Source organism: Myotis myotis, unplaced genomic scaffold, assembly GCF_014108235.1.
Source record: "Myotis myotis isolate mMyoMyo1 unplaced genomic scaffold, mMyoMyo1.p scaffold_m19_p_3, whole genome shotgun sequence".
Taxonomy (NCBI): Eukaryota; Metazoa; Chordata; class Mammalia; order Chiroptera; family Vespertilionidae; genus Myotis; species Myotis myotis.
Genome location: NW_023416335.1, coordinates 206,242,846 through 206,266,283, shown reverse-complemented (window position 1 = coordinate 206,266,283; position 23,438 = coordinate 206,242,846). Strand labels below are relative to the sequence as shown.

The 23,438-nt window shown below is 55.2% G+C and overlaps 1 protein-coding gene across 1 annotated transcript; it reads right to left on the bottom strand.

Annotated features, from left to right (window-relative positions):
* Nucleotides 1–2,796: 2,796 nt before the first annotated feature.
* On the bottom strand, nt 2,797–21,226 carry NCF4 (neutrophil cytosolic factor 4). The gene is made up of 10 exons (XM_036301165.1): nt 21,056–21,226; nt 15,737–15,821; nt 15,246–15,399; nt 13,282–13,352; nt 9,629–9,756; nt 8,608–8,665; nt 7,839–7,937; nt 5,495–5,625; nt 5,169–5,234; nt 2,797–3,855 (listed from the first exon to the last, which is right to left on the bottom strand). The coding sequence occupies exons 1-10, from the start codon at nt 21,085–21,087 to the stop codon at nt 3,660–3,662; spliced, it is 1,020 nt and encodes a 339-aa protein (XP_036157058.1). The 5' UTR covers nt 21,088–21,226; the 3' UTR covers nt 2,797–3,659.
* Between the last annotated feature and the right edge of the window lie 2,212 nt (nt 21,227–23,438).

Below are 23,438 nucleotides of genomic sequence, written 5' to 3'. Positions count from 1 at the left end.
CTGCCTGAGGCTAAAACCAACAGTAGTTAGCATATTAATGCAAAAAGACCCATTGGAAGGCCAATGGACTTTGATATTCAGGAGGGCTGAAAATCAGCATAATATTGCCCTGCTGTGGGCTCAATGGCTCAAGGCAATTCCTTAACTCAGTGGTAGGCAAGCTGCGGCTTGCAAGCCACATGAGGCTCTTTGGCCCCTTGCGTGTGGCCATGAAGTTTCAATCACACTGTACGTGCGTGCCCGCACGTGGTATTTTGTAGAAGAGCCACACTCAAGGGGCCGCAGTTTGCTGACCACTGCCCTAACCTGATAATCCTTTTACTGTTTACCAAACTTTACCTGTGATATGCCTGTATGCATTGCTAAAGGGCAAATGTGTACTCAAGTGATTAAAAGCAGACGGAACCCAGTTTCGGTGTACTCTTCATGAAAGAGACACCCCTGGTCCCCAATGCCTTCTAAATTCATATTTCTTATATAGCATTTTCATTTGTGCGTGGGCCCCTCCTTCAGATCCTCAACCCCCACCGCAAAAGGTTGCAGCAGCCTCATTATCAGCAAAATCTTTTTCACCTCCGATGTTGACATTGTCTTATTTCAGTTATACATAAAGTAAAAAATTATTCTCCAAAAGCAACAACAACAAAAGTGTGCAAGTGTGGCTGGTAAGGCTAACTATTCAGCTCAGGGTCAAGAACTGCCTCTAAATGAGTTTTGGTGCCAAGTTTACACAAAAATAGACTGGGAGTCTCATAGGCTCACCCAGCCCCCACCAAGCTGTCTTTTGCTTAGTAGTTGGCAGAAATATCTTTTTCTATGCCTTTACTTTCAGTGTTTCCATGTCTTTAGAGTTTATGTGTCTCTCATGTGTATGACACTTACATGGACTTGTGTTTTTTAAACTCAATCTGGCATTATTTGGTGCATTGAGTCTACATGTGTTTACATTACCAAAATTATTGATATACTAGTAGCCCTGCGCACGAATCTGTGCACTTGTAGCTCGCTGCCCCGCCCTCCTGTAGCTCTCTGCTGCTTGTAGATTGGTTGTGATGTTACAGCATCCTGGCTAATTTGCATATTCTTCTATTATTATATTAGATTTGTACTTACTTTTACCAACTAATCTTTTGAATCCTACTTCTTTTTCCTTCTCTCAACACTTTTTAATTGATTTCTTTTTTCTTATCAATTCTTATTTAAATATTAAGAAATACATATGTTCCGTTTCTATTCTTTTCATGATTTTTATTGAATTTTACCATGCACATTTAATTTGGCAAAGTCTAATAGCCAACTCTGCTTATGAACAGCATAAACACCTTAGAATACTGTTGCACCCGTGTTGGGTCTGCCAGGCAGGCAGTCAAAAAATAGAAGATGCACATGAAGTGAGAGAAGCAAAGACAACTGGAACCTGCATGTCTGAGCTGGAACCATAAGGACAGACTCTAAGTAACCATGTCAGTTTCTCACCACCCCCAAGGCTCCAGTGGAGGTTACCTGCAGAAGAAACTGGTGCCCTTTGCTGTGAAGCTAAACACATGACTGGCCCAAGAGAAGTAGAAACCATAAGAGCTGGGACCTGATATCAGGATTTTACTGAGAAATCTGCTAGTCTTATAAGGCTCTTCTTTTGCAGTGATGTCAACTTCATCTGAGTGCTCTGAAGATCTTCTCTTTGACTTTTGTGTTCTGAAGTTTTAGAATGTGAACCATCAGATAAGCAACAATGTGCATGAGCTGAAACAGCATCTCTTATCTGAACCAAAAAGAAGTTGGCTGCTGCTTCACAATTGCCTTCTAAATCTGTTACAAAATGTCTCTGATCACCCATGCTATCTGGATCCATACAGGAAAGAAAATTCTTGGAAATCTAGTTCAGCCAGGCTAAGTCAACACAACACAAATCCACCGCAATGCTTACCATTGTCTTTGCTTATCCTTTGTTCTTACATCTCAGACTATTCTTCAAGGACCACATTCTTTCTTCTTGAAGAATGTGCTTTAAAGATGCTTTTAGTTCAGATATCTTGGTGGCAAGTTCTCAGTTTTTATCTGTACATACCTTTGTTTCACCCTCACTAATGAAAGATGATATAGTTCTTGATTGAGAGTTATTTTGGCTCCAAAATTTGAAACTATAATAATATTGACTCTGGCTTCCATGGATGCTGTTGAGAAAACTGCTTACCATTTTAATTGTTATTTTTGTAGTGATCTCAACTTTTTCTAACTGTTTTTAATATCTTCTCTTTGACTTTGGTGTTTTGTTGTTTTAAAACGTTGTAGCCAGCATTGTACCACTTTTTATTTGTCCTGTATACCCAGGCATGCCTCTTGTATCCATGGATTTAAGTTTTTCATTACTTTTGAAATATTATATCTGCCATCTATTTAATGTTGCTTCTTCTTTGCTCTCTATATTTTCTCATTCTGAGATTTTGATTTTTAAACACTCTCATTCTGTTGCTCGTATCTCTTAACTTAATAATTTTCATATTCTCCAACTACTTGTTTCTCTGTGTTATATTTTGGGTAATTTCTTTGGTTTTATCTTCCAATTCACCACTTTTTTCATCACCTGTGTGTAATTTACTATCTAACTCGTTCACTGAGTTTGCTGTTTCAACAGGTTTACATACACACACTTAAAACTATACATATGTATATGTATAGCTATATATATGCATATATATGTACATATGTATACATATATATATACACATATACATATATATGTGTACATATTCTATCTTTCTTTCATAAATTTGCCTGGTCATTCTCTTTAGCTTGTTCATTGTTATGATTTTATTCTTTATTTTTTTAAACATTTTAGTCATGTAGTTCAATAATCCATAATCCCTGGGACCCTAAAGCTATTGTTTGTTGTCACTACCTATTTTCTTTATATATATATATATATATTTCAGAGGGAGAGAGAGATAGAAACATCAATGATGAGAGAGAATCATTGGTATGCTGCCTCCTGCACGTCCCCCACTGGGGATAGAGTCTGCAACCCAGACATGTGCCCTTGACCGTAATCTAACCCAGGACCCTTCTGTCCTCACTGCCTATTTCATTCATTCAGAGATTTGCTGATCTTTGACAACGAGTCTTTTGCTTCATCTCAATTTGAGTGACTCCCGTCATCCCAAACTGAGGATACTTTACTCCAGGAGGGACTCCTTTCTGCTTTTGCTTGAACTCAGTAATGCCACTCTCTCAGGATCACCTTATCCCTCATCCCCAAGGCCTTGACCTCCCACAAGAGGCCCTGGTCCAGCCTCCCCACCTCATGGACATCCCCAGGACTCAGTATTCTACCAGCAGCATTGCCTGTGCATTTCAGGACAATCTCAAAATTGGGGCCAAGTGGATTCTGGCCCCAGCTCTGACTATGGTGGGCAGGGGGGAGATTGGGGGGTCATTGGAGAACCCCACCACTTCTTGCAAGGCTCATAGTTCTTTGAAGCGTGTGCCTTATCTAGGGCCTAGTTGTTCTGCAGCGGTTGGAGCTGTCCATGAATCTGGCCAAGCAACACGTTAGAAGCCAAACCACAGGATTTGTGTGAGCAGACGTGGCAAGGTCTGTTTAATTTTTCTTAAAGGGACGTTTCGTCAGGTGTCCCCTCCCGGCCCGGGGACACCATCGGTCAGGGGACTGTGTTGTAGACCTTGTAGTCATCCTCCTGGGTGATGTGCAGCTTCCAGGGGAAGAGGCGCTTCTGGGAGGGGAGCGCTTGGGCCTGCTTCACCATGAGCCGCACATCCTCATCTGAGAGCAGCCGAACCAGGTCCCCGTCAGCGTCCCGGTAATTTAAGCTGATGTCCTCCCTCTGGAACTCCTGCCTGGGTGGGAAAGATCAGGGTGAACGACAGGGCCAGCAGCCTTAGGCCTAAGCATGGGGGCTGAGAGTGAGGCCGAGGGAATTCTTCTGGTCCTGAAAATCAGAAGAAGTCGGAGCTTGACACAGGCCTCCTCACCTGAGTGGTCCAACCTCCCACTGTACAGATAGAGAAAGTGAGGCCCACGGGGGAGGGAGGAGACTTTCCCATTAAATTAGTGGCACAGCCTGAAATGTCTTGTGTATAAATGTGTTGAACACCCAAGACCTGTCATGCGGAAGAGGAGTGGGTTGGCAGGTACATAGTAGAGCAGAATAGAGCCCAAGAGGCACCCGTGTGAAGCGGCTGAGGACCTGATGGGTACCGGGGGCTGGGCACTCTGACTGACAGGCAAACACCTTGATCCCCAGTTCCACTCCTAGAAAATCATCCTAAGGAAATTATCAGGCAAGTCACCAAAGCTGTGATCACAACATTACGCCTGGTGGTGAAAAGGCGGAGGATAACTTAAGAGGCCTTAAAACAGCGGTTCTCAACCTGTGGGTCGCGACCCCTTTGGGGGTCGAACGACCCTTTCACAGGGGTCGCCTAAGACCATCGGAAAACACATATATAATTACATCTTGTTTTTGTGATTCATCACTATGCTTTAATTATGTTCAATTTGTAACAATGAAATTGGGGGCCACCACAACGTGAGGAACTGTATTAAAGGGTCACGGCATTAGGAAGGTTGCGAACCACTGCCTTAAAAGAAGGGGGTGGCCACAGTAATTAATACTGTGCAGCCAATTCTTTATGTGGGGGCGGGATGGGGTGTGTGCTGAAGAAATCTGAGCGTACATCAAATAATGAGAGGAGGGAAAATATGAGGTGGTTTCACTAGTTTATACTTTTCTGGGATTTTTGACATTCTTAAAAAAATAATGAACAGGTATGACGTTTATAGCCAGGAAGGTAGCAAGGCGATTAAAGTAACTGCCCTAACTGATCTGGATCTTGGGAGACGGTAGTTCCCTGATGGTGCAGGATCCAAGTTCAAGATTTTCACCGAAAGAGACTTTAGCGCCAGCTGCAAAGCCACACTCACAAACTGTGTGACCTCATCCAAGCCCCTTTGCCTTTCTGCAGCCCCCCACACATCTCTAACACAGGGAGCTGACACCCAACCTGCAGGGCTGGGCCGTGCTTAAAACAAGAAAGCAAAATAGATGCAGATAGCACCGAAGGCATTGTGTTTCCCCTTCTGATCTCTCCTCCAGGGTCTGTGACCCATTCCTCCGCCCCGTCCTCTCCCGACCCAACCTGCCCCTCACCTCATGAGCTTCAGCAGGTCCCTGAAGAGCGGGGTGCTACTGATGTCTTCCTCCACTGCGATGTCCCTGAGGGGGCAACCGGCATCGGTGAGAGGCACTGGGCCCGGATGGGGACCTGGGGATGAGGCTGGCCAGGCCACGATGGGCCCTGACACCCCGTTATGGCTTATCCGGGGGACAGTCAGGGCCACTGCGGGCTTGAAGTGTGTGCATGGGGGTGGGGCAACGTAGTGTCTGATGTGGGTCTCACGGTCCAGTATGTGATCGGGAGGTGGGAGTGGGGATGGCCAAGGAGTGTGGGCCGGGCCCTCCCCCAGGCCACGCACTTGATGGTGCTGATGGTGTCCTCATAGTAATAGCAGCGCAGCCAGTTGGTGGGGTCGTCTTCCTCAGGGAAGTCCTTGAGGATCTTCACGAAAGACCGTGGGAAGATGCCAGTGGCTCCCCGGACAGTGCCCTGAGGAGGAAGGAAAAGGCCGCCTCGTCTGCGTGAAGAAGGGCAGCAGGGCCACGCCTCGGGGCCCCCAGCGCCTTCGTCATGACCAGCAAAGGCGGCAGAGTTTGGGTTCCCTTCTGGAGAGGGAGGCAAGGTGACCAAGGTCACCGAGCTGTACATCTAAGAAGAGTTTCCTTTCTGCTGTCATCTTTCATCCATCCACCCATTCACTCACTCGTTCATTCACAGATTCCCTGAGCACCAGCTACATGGCTGAGACTCCGGCACTGAGAGTGGATGACAGTCCTGGCCTTCCCTCACGGAACCCCCACTATAATGGAAAGCGACACGTGCAGGTAAATAGTGAACTTCGTATAGAATCAGGTGTTAACGTGGAAGACAGAACAGAGAGGGAGAAGGAGGAGTGGTTCCCACTCATTCATTCATTCATTCATTCATCCCACAGATCCCACCGAACACCCACATGAGACGCAACAGCCAGCCGTCTCCCTCTCCAGCCCAGGCTCCCGCCTAAGCGTCCCCAAGACCCAGCCACTGCCTGTGCTTTGCACACGTGTCCTCCTGGCCCTCCCAACCCTGGGGGAGACATGGTTTATGTCCATCTTACAGACGGAGAAGCAGAAGCTCCACGTAATCTCCTCACTTCTCCCCGAGTCTCCCCTTCACCCGAGGCCAGAAGTTAGCAAGCACACTGAGGCAAAGAACTCTCCCGAAAACAGGAAGGCCACACACATGCCCCGTTTCCGGAGCGTGGCCCAGCCGTACCCCTCGGGCTGCTGTCAGAGCTGAGGACCGTCTAACTCAGACTTCCAGGACGGGGGTAACATCAAAACCACCAAGACTAATGGTTCTGCTCCTCTGCAGCCGGAATGCTGGGCCCCTCCCCTGCCCTCCATGCTCCCCTCGGGGCCTGTCCCACATCAGCCTTCAGACACCACTGCCCAGGAGCCCTGAGAGAAAGGAATCTTATTTAAGAATAACAGGACCAGCCCGGTCGGTGTGGCTCAGTGGTTGAGCGTCATCCTAGGAACCAGGAGATCACGGTTCGATTCCTGGTCAGGGCACATGCCCGGGTTGTGGGCTTGATCCCCGGAGGAAGTATGCAAGAGGCAGCCGATCAATGATTCTCTCATCATTGATGTTTCTCTCTCTCTCCTCCCCTTCTCTCTGAAATCAATAAAAACATGTTAAAGAAACAGAAAAAAAAAAAGAAAAGAACAGGACCTAACATAAAGGGCTGCCACTGGGCCAGCGCCTCCCACCGGTGGTCTCCCACCTCCACTGAGAGTCACTGTGAGCCCTGGTAGGGGCCGCAATTGCGTTTGCTGCGTGCGGGGACAACGCTATGACCAAGACAGGCCCTGGCTCCAGAGTGTCTTTAACGCTCTCAGCAGCCTGGCCCCGGCGGACGCCGCACCCGCAGGTTCTCGATGGACCAAGCCCCGAACAGCTACGCCTCGTTGAACATTTCCAGGAACCTGTGAAGAAACTGCCAGCATTGCTCCAGCTCACAGAAAAGGAAGCCACGGGGTTGAGCAAGTTTCCCAAGGTCACAAAGCCACTTAAAACAGGGCAAGGACGTGACTCCAGGCAGGCCGGCTCCAGAGCGCGAGGCCTCCACTGCTATCTTTCCTTGCCACCTGAAGCGACAGTCATGTTCCCCCAGGTTACAGACCAATGCATCTCAACAGCACGGGGGGGCGGTTGCCCCCCGGGGGCAAATGTCTGGAGACATATTTGATTGTTGCAACTGGAGCCTTGCGACCGGCATCCAGTGGATAGAAACCAAGGATGTTGCTAAAGATCCTACAGTGCACAGGCCGGCTCCACAACAAAGTACTAACCGGCCCAATGTCAATACCACCGTCAATACCGCCGTCAATACCGCCGTGGCTGAGAAACCCCGTGGCAGACCAAGAAATTAAACCCAGCAGGTTAACGGGTTAAGGTGTTTCTTGGGGGCAGGCAAACTAAAGGCAGGTGTAGGCTCCACAGTCATCTGTCTCCCCAGGGGCTAGATTCCCACCTGCCCATGTCCATCCTCAAACTGCATCTTCCCTGGGGACTTCCTTGACCTATCATTCTCTGATCCTCTCACTAGACCCAAAGCAATCTTACCTCCACCCTCACCTCCATCCTCACTTCTAACCTCGCCTCCAACCTCACCTCTACCTCACCTCCACCCTCACCTCCACCCTCACCTCCACCCTCACCTCCAGCCAGTCTTTGTTGATGCGACTGAGAAGGAAGACCACATCTCCAGCTTTGAAATTCAGCTCCAGCTTGCTGTTCCCCGTGAAGTCAAACAGGGCCTGGGGAGAAGAGTGGAGGAAGGCGGGAGGAAGGAAACAGGCGCTGAGTTCCCACTAAAGTGCTTGCTTGGTGTCCCATTTAACAGGCGAGGAAGCTGAGGCTCGGAGCACGAGTGGCTTGTTGGAGGCCACTCCACTAGTTACCGGAGCAGCCGGGATTAGAACCCAGGTCTCCCGGACTCCAGAGTGGGTGCTCCTTCCACAGGTGTGGTGAGCACGGGAGGGAAGGAGCCAGTCTCCCTGGATCCAGCACCCTCCCTGCCCCCCAGGTCTGTGTGGGCTCCAGCGCCCCCGGAACCCGCAGGCACTGACCGCACTGGCTCTGAGACGCACGTGTTTATGTGTGTGTCCTCGGGGAGTCATGAGCCCCTGGAGGACAGGGCCTTGTCATCTCTGGGGTGTTAGTCCCCAGCAGGGCTGGCCCAGGGGGCCCGGGAAAGCTTGCTGAATGGGTGGTGGGACACTCTCTATGCTGCCTCTGTTGCTCATCGTGTCCCCTCCTCATAGCTGAGCCGGGGGCCTCAGTGACCAGTGACCAAGGCGGAGGCTGGGCCTTTCTTCCTGGCAGGACCCAGCCCCACCCTAGACACAAGCCACACCCAGCAGGAGGGCTCCCGCTGAGGGTGGAGCTGCCCAGAGGCGAAGTGGGGGGGGGCAGGCCCGCAGGTACCTCTGCTCTCGGAGCTGCCAAGCGGTCTAAGCCAGCGCCTTGCGGGGACTCGCTCTTGCTGCAGAGAGAGAAGAGGGGCTGTCAGCACTCCCGGTTCTCTGGGCCCAGCTCTCTGCTTCTGTGCCAGAGGCAGGTACAATCACTCCTGCGGGCCATCACTCACCCCCCTCTCCCTTCTTGCTGCCCCTGGAGGAGAGATTGGACCCCTTTGTGGACCAGGAAGCAGAGGCTAAGAAAGAAGGGGGGGGTGAGAGTGGGAACACAGCCACTTAGAGCCCGAACTTGCCAGACATCTCCCATTTGCCTTTCTTCTACTCCCCAACCTCTACAGTTATGTTATTATTCTAACTAGAGGCCCGGTGCATGACATTCGTGCACTTGGGGAGGGTGGTCCCTCAGCCCAGCCTGTGCCCTCTTGCGGTCTGGGAGCTCTCAGACATCCTTAGCACTGCCATGGAGGCAGGAGAGGCTCCCGCCACTGCCGCTGCTCTTGCCAGCGTGAGTTGGCTTCTGGCTGAGTGGTGCTCCCCCTGTGGGAGTGCACTGACCACCAGGGGGCAGCTCCTGCACTGAACACCTGCCCCCTGGTGGTCAGTGGGCACCATAGCAACCGGTTGTTCCACCGTTTGGTCAATTTGCATATTAGCCTTTTATTATATAGGCTGCTTCACCGAGGACACGGGCGTGGGGAGGGGACATGCCCTGCTCCAGGGCCCAGGGATGGGATTCAGCCTGTGGCCGTCTGGGGAGGTAGCTGGGCACTGAGGACACTCCCAGGTACTGGCTGGAGGCAGGAGGGAGGAGCTGGAGGCAGGGGTGCCTCCCCTGGCACCCTCAGCAGCAGCAGCCTCGCCTTGGGAAGCCCAGCCTGATTCAGTGGCTGATTTTCAATGATAATTTTCTGCAGGACAGAACTGGTCTCGGTTTCTTCCCTGCCTCCAGGGAAAAGAGGGGGGCAGAGCCCCTGGTTAGGAGGAAGTGGCCCTGGGCTCTGGTCCTGGGAGCGCGGGATGTCACTTACACCTTCCGGGTGCGTGGGCGGAGCCGGCGGAGCGCCTGGGGCACCTGCTCCGAGTCGTAGGGCGACTGATAGAAGAAGATTCGGACGTCCTCATCCATCAGCACCCAGATGGGCAGGCTGAGGAGGCTCTGTGTTTGGGCGAGATGTCGGACGAGACGGGAGGGTGGTCATCAGCAAGGCGTGCGCACCCCAGCCCCACGGCTCCATCCCTCCACCCACACTGCACCCCCTCTTCTCTGCCTGGTCACAGAAAAGAGGGAGATGTTAACCATTTCAATGGGCTCAGGTAACATTTCACAAAGAAGAGTTTGTTTGGAAAAGACCTCCAGGCTGGACAGTGCAAGTGATGCCAGGTCACAGGACACGGCGGTGCCTGTCCAGGCTCTGCTCTGAGAGCCCCACTGTATGACCTCACTCCATCTTACTGTCACCTGGGAGTTAGAGCCAGAAAGGTGCAGGGACCTGCCTGAGGCCACACAGCCCAGCAAGTGCCCAAGGGGGGCACTCAGGGCCATCTGCCACCAACGCCCATCCCTTAGCTCAAAATGAGACAACCGGGGAGAGGGAGGAGCAATTCCCCAAATGATCCAAAATAATAACAATTGGTGATATTATGGCCTAAAAAACACTTCCTATACCAGGGGTGGGCAACCTATGGCACACGTGCCAAACATGGCACGCCAGTAACTTTTGCTGGCACATGAAACCCTCTCTTATAATCTTCTATTTACAATTTTTTTCTTAATATCGACTTCTTTATTTTTCAGATAAATTCAGTGTAGGTGCATCTTAGATAAATAAATAATTTTACATAACAAGTTATCTTAAAGACCATAGACATGGATTGGCGAGAGAGGGGAAGAGCAATTTCTATGCCTCTGCCTTAAATCTCCCTGCCTTCCTAGATCCGACCAGTGCTTTGGTTTCATCCACATACGCTTGTGAATCTTTGTTCTCAGTGATGAATTTTGTTAAGTCTCGTAATAGGAGTAGCCTGATGGATGAAAGTAGTAGCTCGTGCATATCTCTGAAGGTCACGAAATACAAACCTGATGTAAAATCTCTGTCATCAGTGATGCAGCAGCAAAAGTCCCACTGATAATGTCAAACAGAGCCATAAAGTTTTCTGTCAGACTGTCAGTGTACATGTATACATTAAAAAATGAATGTATTTTTCATCGTCATATACTGTGTTTTTGTCGCTCGAATGAATTTTATTATTTCTTCAAGGTTCTTCACGTATGTACACCTTAAGAGATATCAAGTAGGCGTAACATGCTCTCAAAAGATTAGGGTTGGCACGCAGAAGAATTTTGAGTCAGAGATTTTGCTGGTTTTGGCACGCACTCACAAAAAGTTTGCCCACCCCTGTCCTATACTTTATCATATATCACAATTGGGGAAACTGAGGTGCAGAGAGGGACAGTGCCTGGCCCAGTTGGCAGAGCTAGGAAGTGGTGGGGTCAGGACTCTCACTCAATCTGAGGCTGGGAGCACCACCACGATGCAGACCATGAGGTGTGAGGACCCAGGACCGCACAGGCCCCCAGGAGCTCTGTGCTTAGCTCTGGGTGCTGAACCCCCACAGATGCGCAGAACCCAGACCTCCTCAGAGAATCTCATGGAGGCAGTGGGAGGAGGGGGACGGGGGTGTCAGGAACCCCATCCCTGAGGAACTGGGAGCACAGAGCCTGAGGAAGACACAGCTGTCCCAGAGGAGGGCTGGGGGGCAGCCCAGAGTTGGGTCTGAGCGCACAGACACTGAGCCAGGCTGCACCCAGATCTAATCCCGGCTCGGCCGCTCACCAGCGGGGTGACTCTGGGCCTCCATGTGCTCATTAATAACATGGGGGTGATTCCAGCATCTCCCTCCTGGGATTGTGTGAGGATCAAATAAAAGGATTACCCCACAGAACCCCATCCGGAAATCTAGCAAGTGACCCGTCCAAGTGAGATCTCACCAATGTTGCTGTTATTTTCATTGCGACACAGCACAGTGGGTAAGAGCACAACTAGAGTCTCAGAGATGTGAGTTCAAATCCCATCCCTCCTACCTCCCTGCTCTGTGACACTGAGTGAGTGACTACCTCTCTGTGCCTCCCTCCCTCATTTTAAAATAAGGTTAATAGTATCTAATGCACAACTCACTGAGGGAAGCAAATAAGCCCATTCCTCTTTCTGCCGAATGCATACCAAGAGCCCCCCTGTCGCTAGTCAAAGTGCTCACATAGTTCCAGGCCGTTGTCACCATCACGTGACCCACATTCTCCATCAGGAGACCAGTGTGAGGAGGGACTCAGGCTCTCCTAAGAGCTGTCCAACAGTGGGACAAGCAGCCTGGGTCAGGGGAGAGTGGTAGTGAGCTTCCCATCTTCGCAAGTGTGCAAGCACAGGATGGGGTCACCCCAGCAGAGCTTCCTGCACTGACTGAGCTCTGGGCTTCGAGGAATCAAACTGGACACCGCGAGGCAGGGATGGGGTCCTCCGGGCTGCTGGCTGCAGAGACCAGCTGGGGTGCAGGCTCCCAGCTCTGCAGCCTCTTCCCCTCCCTCAGAGCACAGTCACCTCTCCCAGGTCTTTGAGTGGAGGGTGGGCCTTCCAGACACCCTGGAGGAGCAGCTGCCAACCGCTCCCCCTGGAGGGGAGATGCCTACACCGCTGGTTCCCTAGCCACCAGAGAGGGCAGGTGGGCCATCTACCCCTCCTCCCATCTCCACAGTCCTTCTACCCTCACTCCTCGGGGAGTCATGATCTCAGTTTCCAAAGCACCTTCATGCCCTTTTCTCAATGGATCCCCATGCCACCCCTAGGAGACCTGGAGGCGCTGCCGCATTTCATAAGCGGGAAACCCAGGGCCCAGCGAGGATGGGCAACTCACCCCAAATCTCCGAGACAGTCGATGTCTGAGCAAAGACTACAGCGACCCTAGCTCAGTGCTCTTCAGCCGTGAGAGCGGGGAGGAGGGTGAGCGTGCCTCTGGGCTATGAGGACGCTTCCTTCTCCAGTTTCCTGCAGCTGCCATCCCGCATGGCTTGTATGCCTCCAGTGACAGCGTGCTCACTACCACATGGGGAACATGGCTCCTTTCTTGCCTAGCTCCGTTCCATGAAAGGCCTTCCCACACCAGCCTGGTCTCTGCCTTTAAGAGGCCCCTTCCCCTGCCTCCCCATCGCCCAGGGATGCGGACAGTGTATAGGTTGGGGAATAAACAAGGGCACCCAGCCAAGGCCCCTGAATGACACTAACTGCAGCCCGGGCCCTGGCAAGGGGCCCTTCCTCCCGTTCGCACAAAGATGCCGTGTGAGGGAGCTGGGCCCTGGCCCCTCGTGCCCCGGGGTGGAGGCCAAGCCACCTGCCCATGTTCCACTGGGCAGTGAGCACCTCGGAGGCAGGCAGCGGGCCCCAGTCACCTTGGTATCAGAACCCCCACACAGGCACTGTATTGGTCAGTTCAAAGTGTGGCTCCTTGTACGTCTCCCTTGCTCCGGCGCCATCCCCACCCCCTGGAGCCCTGAGGGCCAGGCCTTTAAGGATTGGAGATGTGGCTCATCAGAGCCAGAGAACCAGCCCCAGTTCCCAAAGCTGTGCTCAGAGATGGCACCTGGGCCCCCCCCACCCCTCCCAGGTGCCAGGGTGCGTGGCCCCGCCGTTACCTTCATGTAAGCGTTCAGGGCAGGTATCCGCATCTCGGCGATCTCCTGCTTCACACCCATGTAGACTTTGGCTGAGGAGAGACGAAGAGCGGTGGGTCCTGGGGGCCCAGGCCAAGCACCGGATCTCTGGGCTCCTCCCCACGGGTCGAGGTCCCTCCCCTCATCTTTCCAGGCGCGGAAGTGGCCGCTCTGTACCACCCCACCGTCCAACTCGCATTCTCCGAGTCACAGGATCACCGGCTGGTACTTGGCTTGTGTTAATTGCGTATGTGTTACCTGGCTGCCCCCACCACACACACACACACACACACACACACACACACACACACACACACACGCATACACACATACGCACACACACACATGCACGCATACGCATACACACACATACGCACACACATACACACATATACGCACATGCATGCATACACACATACATGCATATACACACATACACACACACACACACACGCACACACACACGCTCACGGCTGTGTCCCCATCACCTAGGAGAGGGGCCCTCATCTCTGCTGCACATCCAGCCGCCGGTCAGAAACCTCACTGTGCTGGACTCACCCCAGAGCCATTGGGTCAGAATCCCTGGGGCAGGGCCCGGGCAATAGGAATTTTAAATCTCAAGTGACTTCCAATATGCCGCCAAGATTAAGGACCACCCGTCCAGAATGTTCCCCAAATCAGCACATATTTGCTGAGCGGATGAATGAATCCTTCTTCAAAGGCGAGACCGAGTGTCTGGGGGGAGAGGGACACAAACGTCCCCTCTAGGAGCCGCCCGTGGGGCCATAGGGCCCCGTCCCGGGGGGTGGGGGGTGCCCAGAAGGGAGCCCCGGGTCTAAAGGAGACCCTGGAGGAGCAGCAGTGAGGTAGGAAGGAACTGGAAGACGCTGGGGCCACGGAAGTTTGGAGAGAGCTTCCTGGAAGAGGAGGCAAGACCATAAAGACGAGGCCTGAGAGGCGTCCGTGTCCACCGAAGTCAGAGTGAACCGGCCGCAGGCCACCATCCGAAGGGAACTCAGTGGAACAGGAAGAGCGGAGGCCGAGGCTGTGGGCTGAGCAGCGGGTGGGCCATGGGAAGGGGAGGCAGCGAGCGAGGAGTTATTGTAAAAGGAAGAAGAGCCCTGACCAGTTTGGCTCAGTGGATAGAGCGTTGGCCTGCGGACTCAGGGGTCCCGGGTTCAATTCCGGCCAAGGGCATGTGCCTTGGTTGAGGGCGCATCCCTGGTGGGGAGTGTGCAGGAGGCAGCTGATCGATGTTTCTCTCTCATCGATGTTTCTGACTCTCTGTCCCTCTCCCTTCCTCTCTGTGAAAAATCAATAAAATATATTAAAAAAAAAAAAAGGAAGAAGAGATCCTTGAGGGGTTTGGGATCAAGGAGGCTGTTGCAAGAACGCTCACCCACGGCTCCTGTTTGTGTAGAGATGGAAGAGGTGAGCCTGGGTGGGAGCTTGGTGGAGTCGAGACACAAAGAAGGTGAGGGTACAGGGCACATGCGGACAGGCTGCCTGGGGAGACCCTCTGGGAGCAGGAGGGACCCCGCTTTCCTCTGCAGCCCAGAGAGGGGAAGAGGCAGGAGCAAGCAAGTCCAACTCCAAAGGCGGAAAGAGAAGCCGGAGTCCCTGGGGTTGGCTGCAGCCCCTCCCGGAGCTGGCGGGGAGGAACTGCGGGCATTTGTAGACAGAGAGGAAGCAGGAGCTAGTAGGGGTGGGATTGTGCTCGAAGAAGGAAAGGACCCGAAGGGCTCTGTCTTTGGGGGAGAGACGCTTGTGTGTGGCCTGCAGGGCGTGCAGGGTCCCCCAGGACCACGTGGGTGGGGATTTCTCTTGCAGGCTCAACGGGGCAGGAACTGAGAAGTCGCAGAGCTGGGAGGGAGAAGGTGGACATGGCTTTGTCCTCGGCCAGGGGCCAGCTCTGCCCACAGCAGGCCTGGGAGCGGCCGGCCTACCTGGGAGGGCGGGCAGGTTGCAGGTGAGGGGGCTGGTCTTGCTCTCGGGCCCGTACCGCTCCTCCAGCTTGCTCTGCAAGGCGTGGAACTGGCGGTAGCGGCGGTAGATGAGGTACTTGGATCCCCCTTTCGTCTTCACCTCGATGACGAAAACCTAGGACAGAGGCCAGGGGGTAGGACCTCGGAGGCCAGGGGCCGGGGGGAGCGGCTCCGGGCTCCCAGGGTTACAGCAGGGATTCTTGGTCGCGGGCCGTCCTGTGCACGGCGGCGTGTGGGGCAGCATCCCCGACCTCCACCCCCTGGGTGCCAGTAGCACCCCCACCCCACGTGGTAACAATAAGCATGCCCGAGGGTACCGACTGCCACATGCCCCCTGAGGGCAGAACCGCCCTGCCGAGGACCGCTGGGTGGAAGGTAAGAGACAGGAGAGTTGAAGGTTCTGAGGGCAGAGGTCAGAGGTCAGAGGGTGAAGGTCCAGGGGTCTCTCTTACAAAGTGGCTGGTGAAGCCCCTCTTCTCCTCGATGTCAGCGATGTTGGCTGAGATGGCCACGTCGTCGGGAAGCTGCTCGAAGTCGCTGAGGAAGAAAAGGAGCCTGTCAGCCGCCCGATCGGTTCAGGAGCCACTGGGTGTGAGGCAGCGTGCAAAGCGGCTGGGTGAGTCCGCACTCCTCGTTCAGCACCCGTTCCTGGCCGGGCCACCACGGCACCCCTCCTGGGCCACCATGGCACCCCTCCCGGGCCGGGCCCCACGGCACCCCCTCCCGGGCCAGGCCCCACGGCACCCCCTCCCGGGCCAGGCCCCACGGCACCCCTTCCGGGCCGAGCCACCACACAGACCAGTCCTTGGGGGTGAGGGCCTCTGGAGATGGGACATGTACCCACGGCCAAGTTAAAATCTAACAAATCACTTTGCGGTTACCTGACCCACCCAGGACCAGCCCATCAAGTACCTCCCGTATCCAACCCTGTTCTCTGTCCCGGTCACAGCGGTGAGCAGAGGAGCATATGCCTCAGAGAGAGAAGGGCTTGTCATGCCCAGGTTGGGGAAATGTCACAGAGGAGGGGACATTTGAGCAAGGTCTACACAGACCTAGAATCCACCAGGCAGAGGGAACAGCATATGCTAAGGTTCTGAGGCCTGAGGATTGGGCCCAGGTCAACTGTGGCTGGAGTCCGATGTCATCAGGGCTGAGCAGGCAGCTGAGGCCAGGCCGAGGAGGGTCCCCAGTGCCGAGCTGAGGGAGTTCTACAGGCGCTAGGGAGCCAGCACGGCCTCGGAAGGGAGTGAAAACAGTATGATCTGGCTTTAGGAGGCCGACTCAGGCAGCCGTGTGGAGGAGACAGGAGATCAGAGACTGGAAGGGATAGAGCACCACTGGGAGGCTCTGAAGTGCCCTGACTGGGAGGTGATGTGACAGCGGGGACAGGAGGGAAAGACAGAAACAGGAGATACCACTCTTGGCCGACAGACACGGTTTCATTTGTTGTGTCCCTTGTTCCTCACTACTGACCAGGTTCCGGTTTTGTTCAAGGTGGCAATGTGCCCAGCTCCAAGGTGACAGGTCATGATTGGGCTGAGCCAAACGTACAGATCCCATTCCTGTCTGCCAGACTCCCTTGCAGCTAGGAGCAGCCCTGTGACAAGTTTTGGCCAATGAGACCTAAGAGAGGCTCTGTGGCAGGGGCCTGTTGGAGAGTGTTTGCTTTCCTGACCCAGAGAGAGGGGCAAGGCCGGCATGGTCTCCTCCTTTTCTCCCTCCGGCCTGCCTTGAAGGCAGGTGTGACGTCTGGACCTGCAGCAGCTACATTGCATCCACGGGGCAAAAACATGAGGGATGCCAACGGGATCTCTGAGATGCTGGTCCTGGAGTCACTGAGCTGCAGAACCCGCTGCGAACCTCTGTGCTTCTTGTTATTAAAGAAATAAATAAGTGACCCCCCATTTGTTTCAGCTGCTACCCGTTTCTCTGTTCGCTGCAGCCTTCTGCATTTCCAGTGGACACACCACCCATTTGCCCGTCATTCCTGAGTTGTGACCAGCAGGGCTTGGGGACTGTTTGGACGTGGAGATGAAAGAAACAGCAGTGTCAACAGTGACACCCACATGTCACCCATATCCTGACCAGGATGGTGGGAGGGGAGCAGCGCTGATGGACTCCGTTTCGGGCATGCTCATTTGAGAGGCCTCTTGGGCACCCAGGTCAGGGTCCAGCAAGAGCTGGTGTGTGACTCTGGAGCTGGGTTGGGGGCATCTCAGCTGCAGAGGGAGAGGTGAGGACCTCGGCGACTGTGGCTAAGACCCTCAGCGAAGAGCAGTGTGCAGGGGGAGGGGCTGAGAGGAACAGGGGGAGGGAGAGCAGCCAGCCAGCGGAGGCGTGGACAGATGAGGAAACTAGAAGCAATTGTGACTCTGCTATGGTAGCAATTGGGAAACAGGGGAGGAGCCGGGGGCAGGGGCTGCACCTCCAAAGCCTCAGAGCTGACCAGGACTTCAGGAGAAACGATTTCAAAGTCTGCACACCCAGGCCCAGCCACTGCTGGTTCCCAGGTGACTGGGCTGCTTGGCATCTCAGGCTACCTCAGGACAGGACGCAGGAGGCTGCCATGGGGCGGAGTGGGGGGGGGGGTGTCTCAGGGGGGCAGTGGGCAGGCAGAGGAAATCCCCTCCACTCCCAGAGTCACTTGTGGCCACTGGCAGCCTCCCCACTCACTTTCCACACATGCCCTGTGGTGACACCCTTGGGAGAAACTTCCTCCTCCGCACGCTCCCCTGAGGCTGTGCCTCTCGTGGGTGTTTCATCTCAGTGGCTGGGGGTGGGCAGGAAGGAACCGGAGGGGTGAAAACGGCCGCGGGCAGGGAATTGGGCAGGTTGGGCAAGAGTAACCACGGCTGACATTTCCTGAGCCCCCTCCAGGCGCTCTTCTAAGACAGGGTCCCCGTGCTACAGCCAAGGAAACTGAGGCACAGAGAGGCTGACAAGCTTGCCCAAGAGGCAGGGCTGTCCCTGGTTTGAAGATGAACTCAGATCAATCCCAGCCCTGCCGAGCCTCAGGCTCCCCATCTGAAGTAACAATAGGAGCAAGCCCCTGGAGTCATCCCCGCAGCTCAGAGGTTCTGAGCACATCGGACCGGCCTCTGCCTGCCTGGGCCTCACAATGTCAGAACCCCATGGGCAGAGGTGCAGCAGGAGCCTGGCCGTTAGTCCGTCCCTCCGAGAGTCAGTGTGCGGCGGGCAAGCAGCCGCTTCTAGGAGGGGGGCCACCCATCAGGAGAAAAGCAGGGCATGGTGCAAGGATGGGGGCCCGTGGACCTGAGGGCTGAGGAGGAATTCTTCCCGGAAGCCTCCTTGGCCAGCACAAAAAGAAAGAGAAACTGACCACAGCGTGGCAGGCAGGGGGAGCACTGAGAGCCAAAGGCCCTGGCCCGGCGAGCGGGCAAGTTCAAGGATCCGCAGTGGGGGGAGGGGGGGTCTTCTGAGTGCACCTGAGCACAGAGCTGGTGGGAGAAGCAATGAGAGAGGAAGCAGGTGCGGCCAGCAGGGCCCACTGCCGAAGGGCCCATGTGTCTTGCCCCGGGTGGTGGGGGTGAAGGAGATGCCATGACAGGAGGGCATCAGCCTGTCTGTGCATACCCAGGGCAGGAGGGCACAGACAGAAGAGGGAGACCCGAACCCCAGTACCCTAGGACTCCTCTCTGTGCTCTGGCTCCTCCCCCCTCTGTAAAATGGGGGTCATAAGTGCACATACATCACAGGAGAGTCAGGAGGCCACACTAGAGAACCCCCATGAGAGCAGGGACCTTGCCCACTCTGCATCCCTAGCGCTCAGAGCTGCAGTGGGCACACAGTAGGTGCTCAACAAGGGCCCCTCTCTGTGTCTGTGCTTGAGCAAGTCCTCCGGTGGGCGGGGCCGGGATGGTCTGACTGCCTGCGGAGCAGAGCCGGGAAGCTGCCGGGGAGGGGGCGGGTGGTGTGCAGCAACCCCAGCTGGATGTGCCCCTAAAATAACCATTCCCCCGGAGGCCTCAGCCAGGACCCCTCAGAGCTGAAGTCAAGTGAGAGCCCCCTCGGCCCAGGATGCTCAGGGCCCATACACACGCGTGCTGTTCACGCAAAGTCCACTCAGGAGCCTGGACAGGCGAGGCCGAAGGTTGGAAAGACCCTTGGGCGGCAGCCAGTTTAAGGTTTGTGGTTCCTGCACACAGTAGGTACTCAAAACACGTTTGCTGGAACTAAACTCACTGCCCTCGCTTAGCCCTTTCCATCTTCGGACAGCTCGGGCCTTAGAGAGTCCCGCTGGGGGACTCTGTCGCCCGGCCATTGGACCCTCTGCCTAGCCCTCGAGCAGAACGCCCGCGGGTCCCACTCTCAAACAAGGCCTCGGGGCAGGGAAGCCGGTGGCTCCGGGGCTGGGGCGGCACCATCCTCTCGGGCCACGGGCAGCTGAACAGGGGCAGGGAGCCATGTCTCTGACCCACGTACCCTGAGGAATGGGAAGTGCCACCGCCTCCAACAGCAGCTGTTTCCTGAAGGCTCGAGTTTGCGTGTGAGGCCCAGTCTCCAAGGAGAACTTGTGGGGAAGTGGGGCTGGGGTCTGGGGGGATGACCTCACCCCAGCGCCCAGACCAGCTCTGTGGCTCACCAAGGCCATTATTGATCCGCCCTGTAAACACCAGCCTCTCCTGCCCCGCCCTCGGCACACAGGCAGACAAGCTTTCCTTCCGCCATCCAAACCCGGAGACCGCCCCCCCCCCCCCCCCCCCCGCCAGGTTCCATTTCCGGCCTGATGCCCCCATGGCCCTTTGCTGCCCACTGCAGCCCACACCATCCTGGCGCATCTCCGGCGACCCTCGGAGTCACCTCCTCAGAGTCTGCACGCTCTTTTTCTGATGTCACCTGCTGTTCCAGGAGGACAGGAGCCAAGCCCAGGGTCCTCAGACCCCCCACAGTTTGGATCACAGGCTGGAAACATTCAGAAAATGCTGCTATAGGTGAACCCAAGCGCTGGTGAGGCTGTGCTCCAAGCCCAGGCCTTGCCAGTGACTCCCTGTGCCCCAAGTAAGTTCTCTCTCCTCCTTGGGCCTCGGTTTTCTCATCTGTACAATGACAGGACTGGACCAGAAGGACCTGAGAACATTTTCCAACTCAAAGGTCCACTCATTCATTCATTCAGCATAGCTCGTACCAGCATTGTTCTACTTTCTAGGGATACAGCAGTGACCAAAAGTGACAAATACCGCACCCTCGTCAAACTCGCTTCTAAAGGGGGAGCCAGTGGTCAAGAAAACAAATGAGTTCGAATAGCATTGCAGTAATATGAAGACGGTACAGAAAAAGAAAGCAGGGCAAGGGGTCAAAGAACAGAGATGGGGCAGTCAGGGAAGGCTTCTGGGAGGAGGTGGCATTTGAGCCAAGCCCTGGATAAGGAGGGAGGACAAGCCAGATTCTGTGTTCTGTTTGAATAAAAGATGAAAAACCATTGCTGACCACAGTGTGGAGCAGTGAGCCCAGCCTGGGAGACAGATCACCTGAGTCCCCACCCGGACCCTGCCACCCACTCCCGTGTGACTCTGGGGAAGTCACTGCTCATCTCTGAGCCTCAAGTCTTCATCTGTGCTTGCGGGAGGTGAAACCGCAGCCCAGTTTCCTTAAAACAGTTCCAAGACTCTACATTTCTGAGTATTTAGGTTCTGACTCAACTCCGCCTCTCAACTTTTGCTATTATTAAGTGGCTGCAGGAGGCCGACCTCTGTCCCCGGGCCTGCTGGGAACAGTGAGGAGGCCTAGCTAGGGCAGCACCCTGCACTCACCTCTCAGCCCGCAGCTGCTGGGCCACGGCCATGGCCGTCAGGGGTCCAGGAGAGTGGGAGGCGGAGGGTCTCACCCAGCCAGGCCCAGACTGAGTTCGCCTTTCACTTCCCTCCAGCCACCCTGCATCTGGGCTGTGGTCCCAGGAGTCCCAGGGAGCCGCCTGTGGGGAGGCCCCACCCCCGCTTCTCTCAGCTCTAGCACAGGCCCCTCCTTCAGGCTCTGGGTCTGGCCAGTGGCCCATGCTTCCTCTTCCCCACCTCCCAGCTGTGCTGATTTGGGGAAACGCACACCCCCAGATGCCAGGTTTCCAGGAGGCCACTGATTTGGGGCCTTTGGGAACTTCCTCGAGGCCAGTTCTTGCTGCCAGGCCTCAGGTGGGCATGAGAGAGCCCCACTCCATCAGAGACAGGGTCTCAGGGCTGGCTTAGTCACTACAGGCCCTGTGACCTTGGGGAGTCACTCCTCCTCCTCAGCCTCATCAAGCCAAACCCATGCACCCAAGTGATTCCCTGGGCCTGGAGTGCTGGCCTCTACCATGCCCGCCATCCCTCAAGCCCTGCTCAAATGCCACCTCCTTCAGGAAGCCCCCCCTGGTTTCCCCAACAGAGTTAGTGCTCACGGGCCCCTCTGTCATACTAGACTGTGGAGGTTGGTTTATGTTTCTGTCTTCCTCTGCCCCTGGAGCTCCAGGCTATATTTCCTCATCCCTAGAGCCTCGGGCCTACGCAGGCCTGGCACGACCCATCCTCTGCAGGGCTGCCACCCCGAGTGAGCCCCTGACGCACACCCGATCACACCCTTCCCTGCCAGGACCCTTCAGCTGCTCGCCCTGCACTAGGAGTCCACACTCCCAGCCCTGCTCCCTCTGCAGCGCTGAAGGTCCCGCTGGCTTCGCTGGCCCCTCTCCCAGCCGTGTCCTTCCCACAATGGCCTCCATTCCCTTTCGAGAAGGCTCCAAGATGCCTGCCCCTCAGGGCCGTCGTGCATGCCGTTCCGCTGCTGGAACGCCCCTCCCTGCTCCTTTAAGGCTCGATTTGGAAGTCGCCTCTTTAGCAAGGCCTTCCCCACCCCTCACCCTGAATGAAGACCGCCCTGTGACGTTCTCTCCCAGATCCCGGTCCTTCCACTTCAGAGCAGCTGGAACCCGCTGTCGTTTCGTATTTGTCTGCACACTTATATGTTTAATGACTGCCCGCCGGCTCGCCCAGTGTCCGCACAGGGCAAGCGCTCCACCGACGTTCTGAAGGGAGCTCGCCGAGAAGGCCACGGCCACACCCGCCTCCCAGCCTGTCACACCCGCTCACACTCAGGCCGCACGGCAGATGCGCAGCAGGACCACGAGAGGACATCGGCGAGGACGCGGACCTGCCTGGGCGCCCGTGGATCACAGAAGGGGCCCTTCTGGCTCGTGCTGCCTTCGGACCCCCAGGACCGGGACACAGGTGTCCGGGTCAACGCCAGCGGGTGGAGCCTGGAGCCAGGGTCTCCCACTGCGGGCCCTTTGTCATTTCCCCGACAAAGGGCCTGAGGACAGGCGCCACCCTCGGGACCCCGAGGACTGTCTGGCTCCAAGAATGGAGAGCAGCTGGCAGCCTCAGGCCTTTGTCTGCACCCCGTCTCTGCTCCACCCAGGCACCCCAAGGGGCCTGCTGCCCCAAACAGAGTCCGGGCAGAGCACAGTGCCGGAGGAAGCGTGCTCTGGGCCCAGCCCTGCAGGCCCGACTGCAGAGCAGTCCCTCTCCTCCCCGGGCCGGCCAGGGCCCAGGGCTCTGGAACCAGGTCCTTATGGACGCCTTGGGAGGTAAGGGCAGAGCTGGGCAGAGACAGAGGAGAGGATCATAAAGGAGAAGAAGGGAGAGAGATGCTCAACCAACTATGTACTGAGCAGGGCACATGGAATACAGAGATAAGTCAAGATGGCAGGGTAAACACAAGGTGACATTTCCCATCCCCCTCCAGCCACATAAAATACGCAGCATAATATATTTTTAAGTATTTTAAACATATAGCATCTGGCTCATAAGCAAATATATATATATATGAAATTCAGGCTCTAAGAGAGGAGGAAACCATACCAGTGAGAGGCTGCTGCCGAACACCCCGTGGGAAAACCAAGGCTCTTGGGGTCGAGATTTCCATGCTAATCGGAGTCTGGGTCCAGGCGATGGTCCTGGCGTTGGTAGGAAGCCGGGTGTCAGAACCGATTAGAGGGACAGAATCTCTCCACCATCAGCCTGGGTCGCTGCAGGAATTGAGGTGCTCTCTCCCAGCCATGGGTGGATTGAGGATTAGACACACCAGGTCAGAGCGTTGTCGAGCCTGAAACATGCGCTCATGTGAGCCCCGGATCTGAGCTCTCCGGTTGGCGTAGAACTCCAAAAC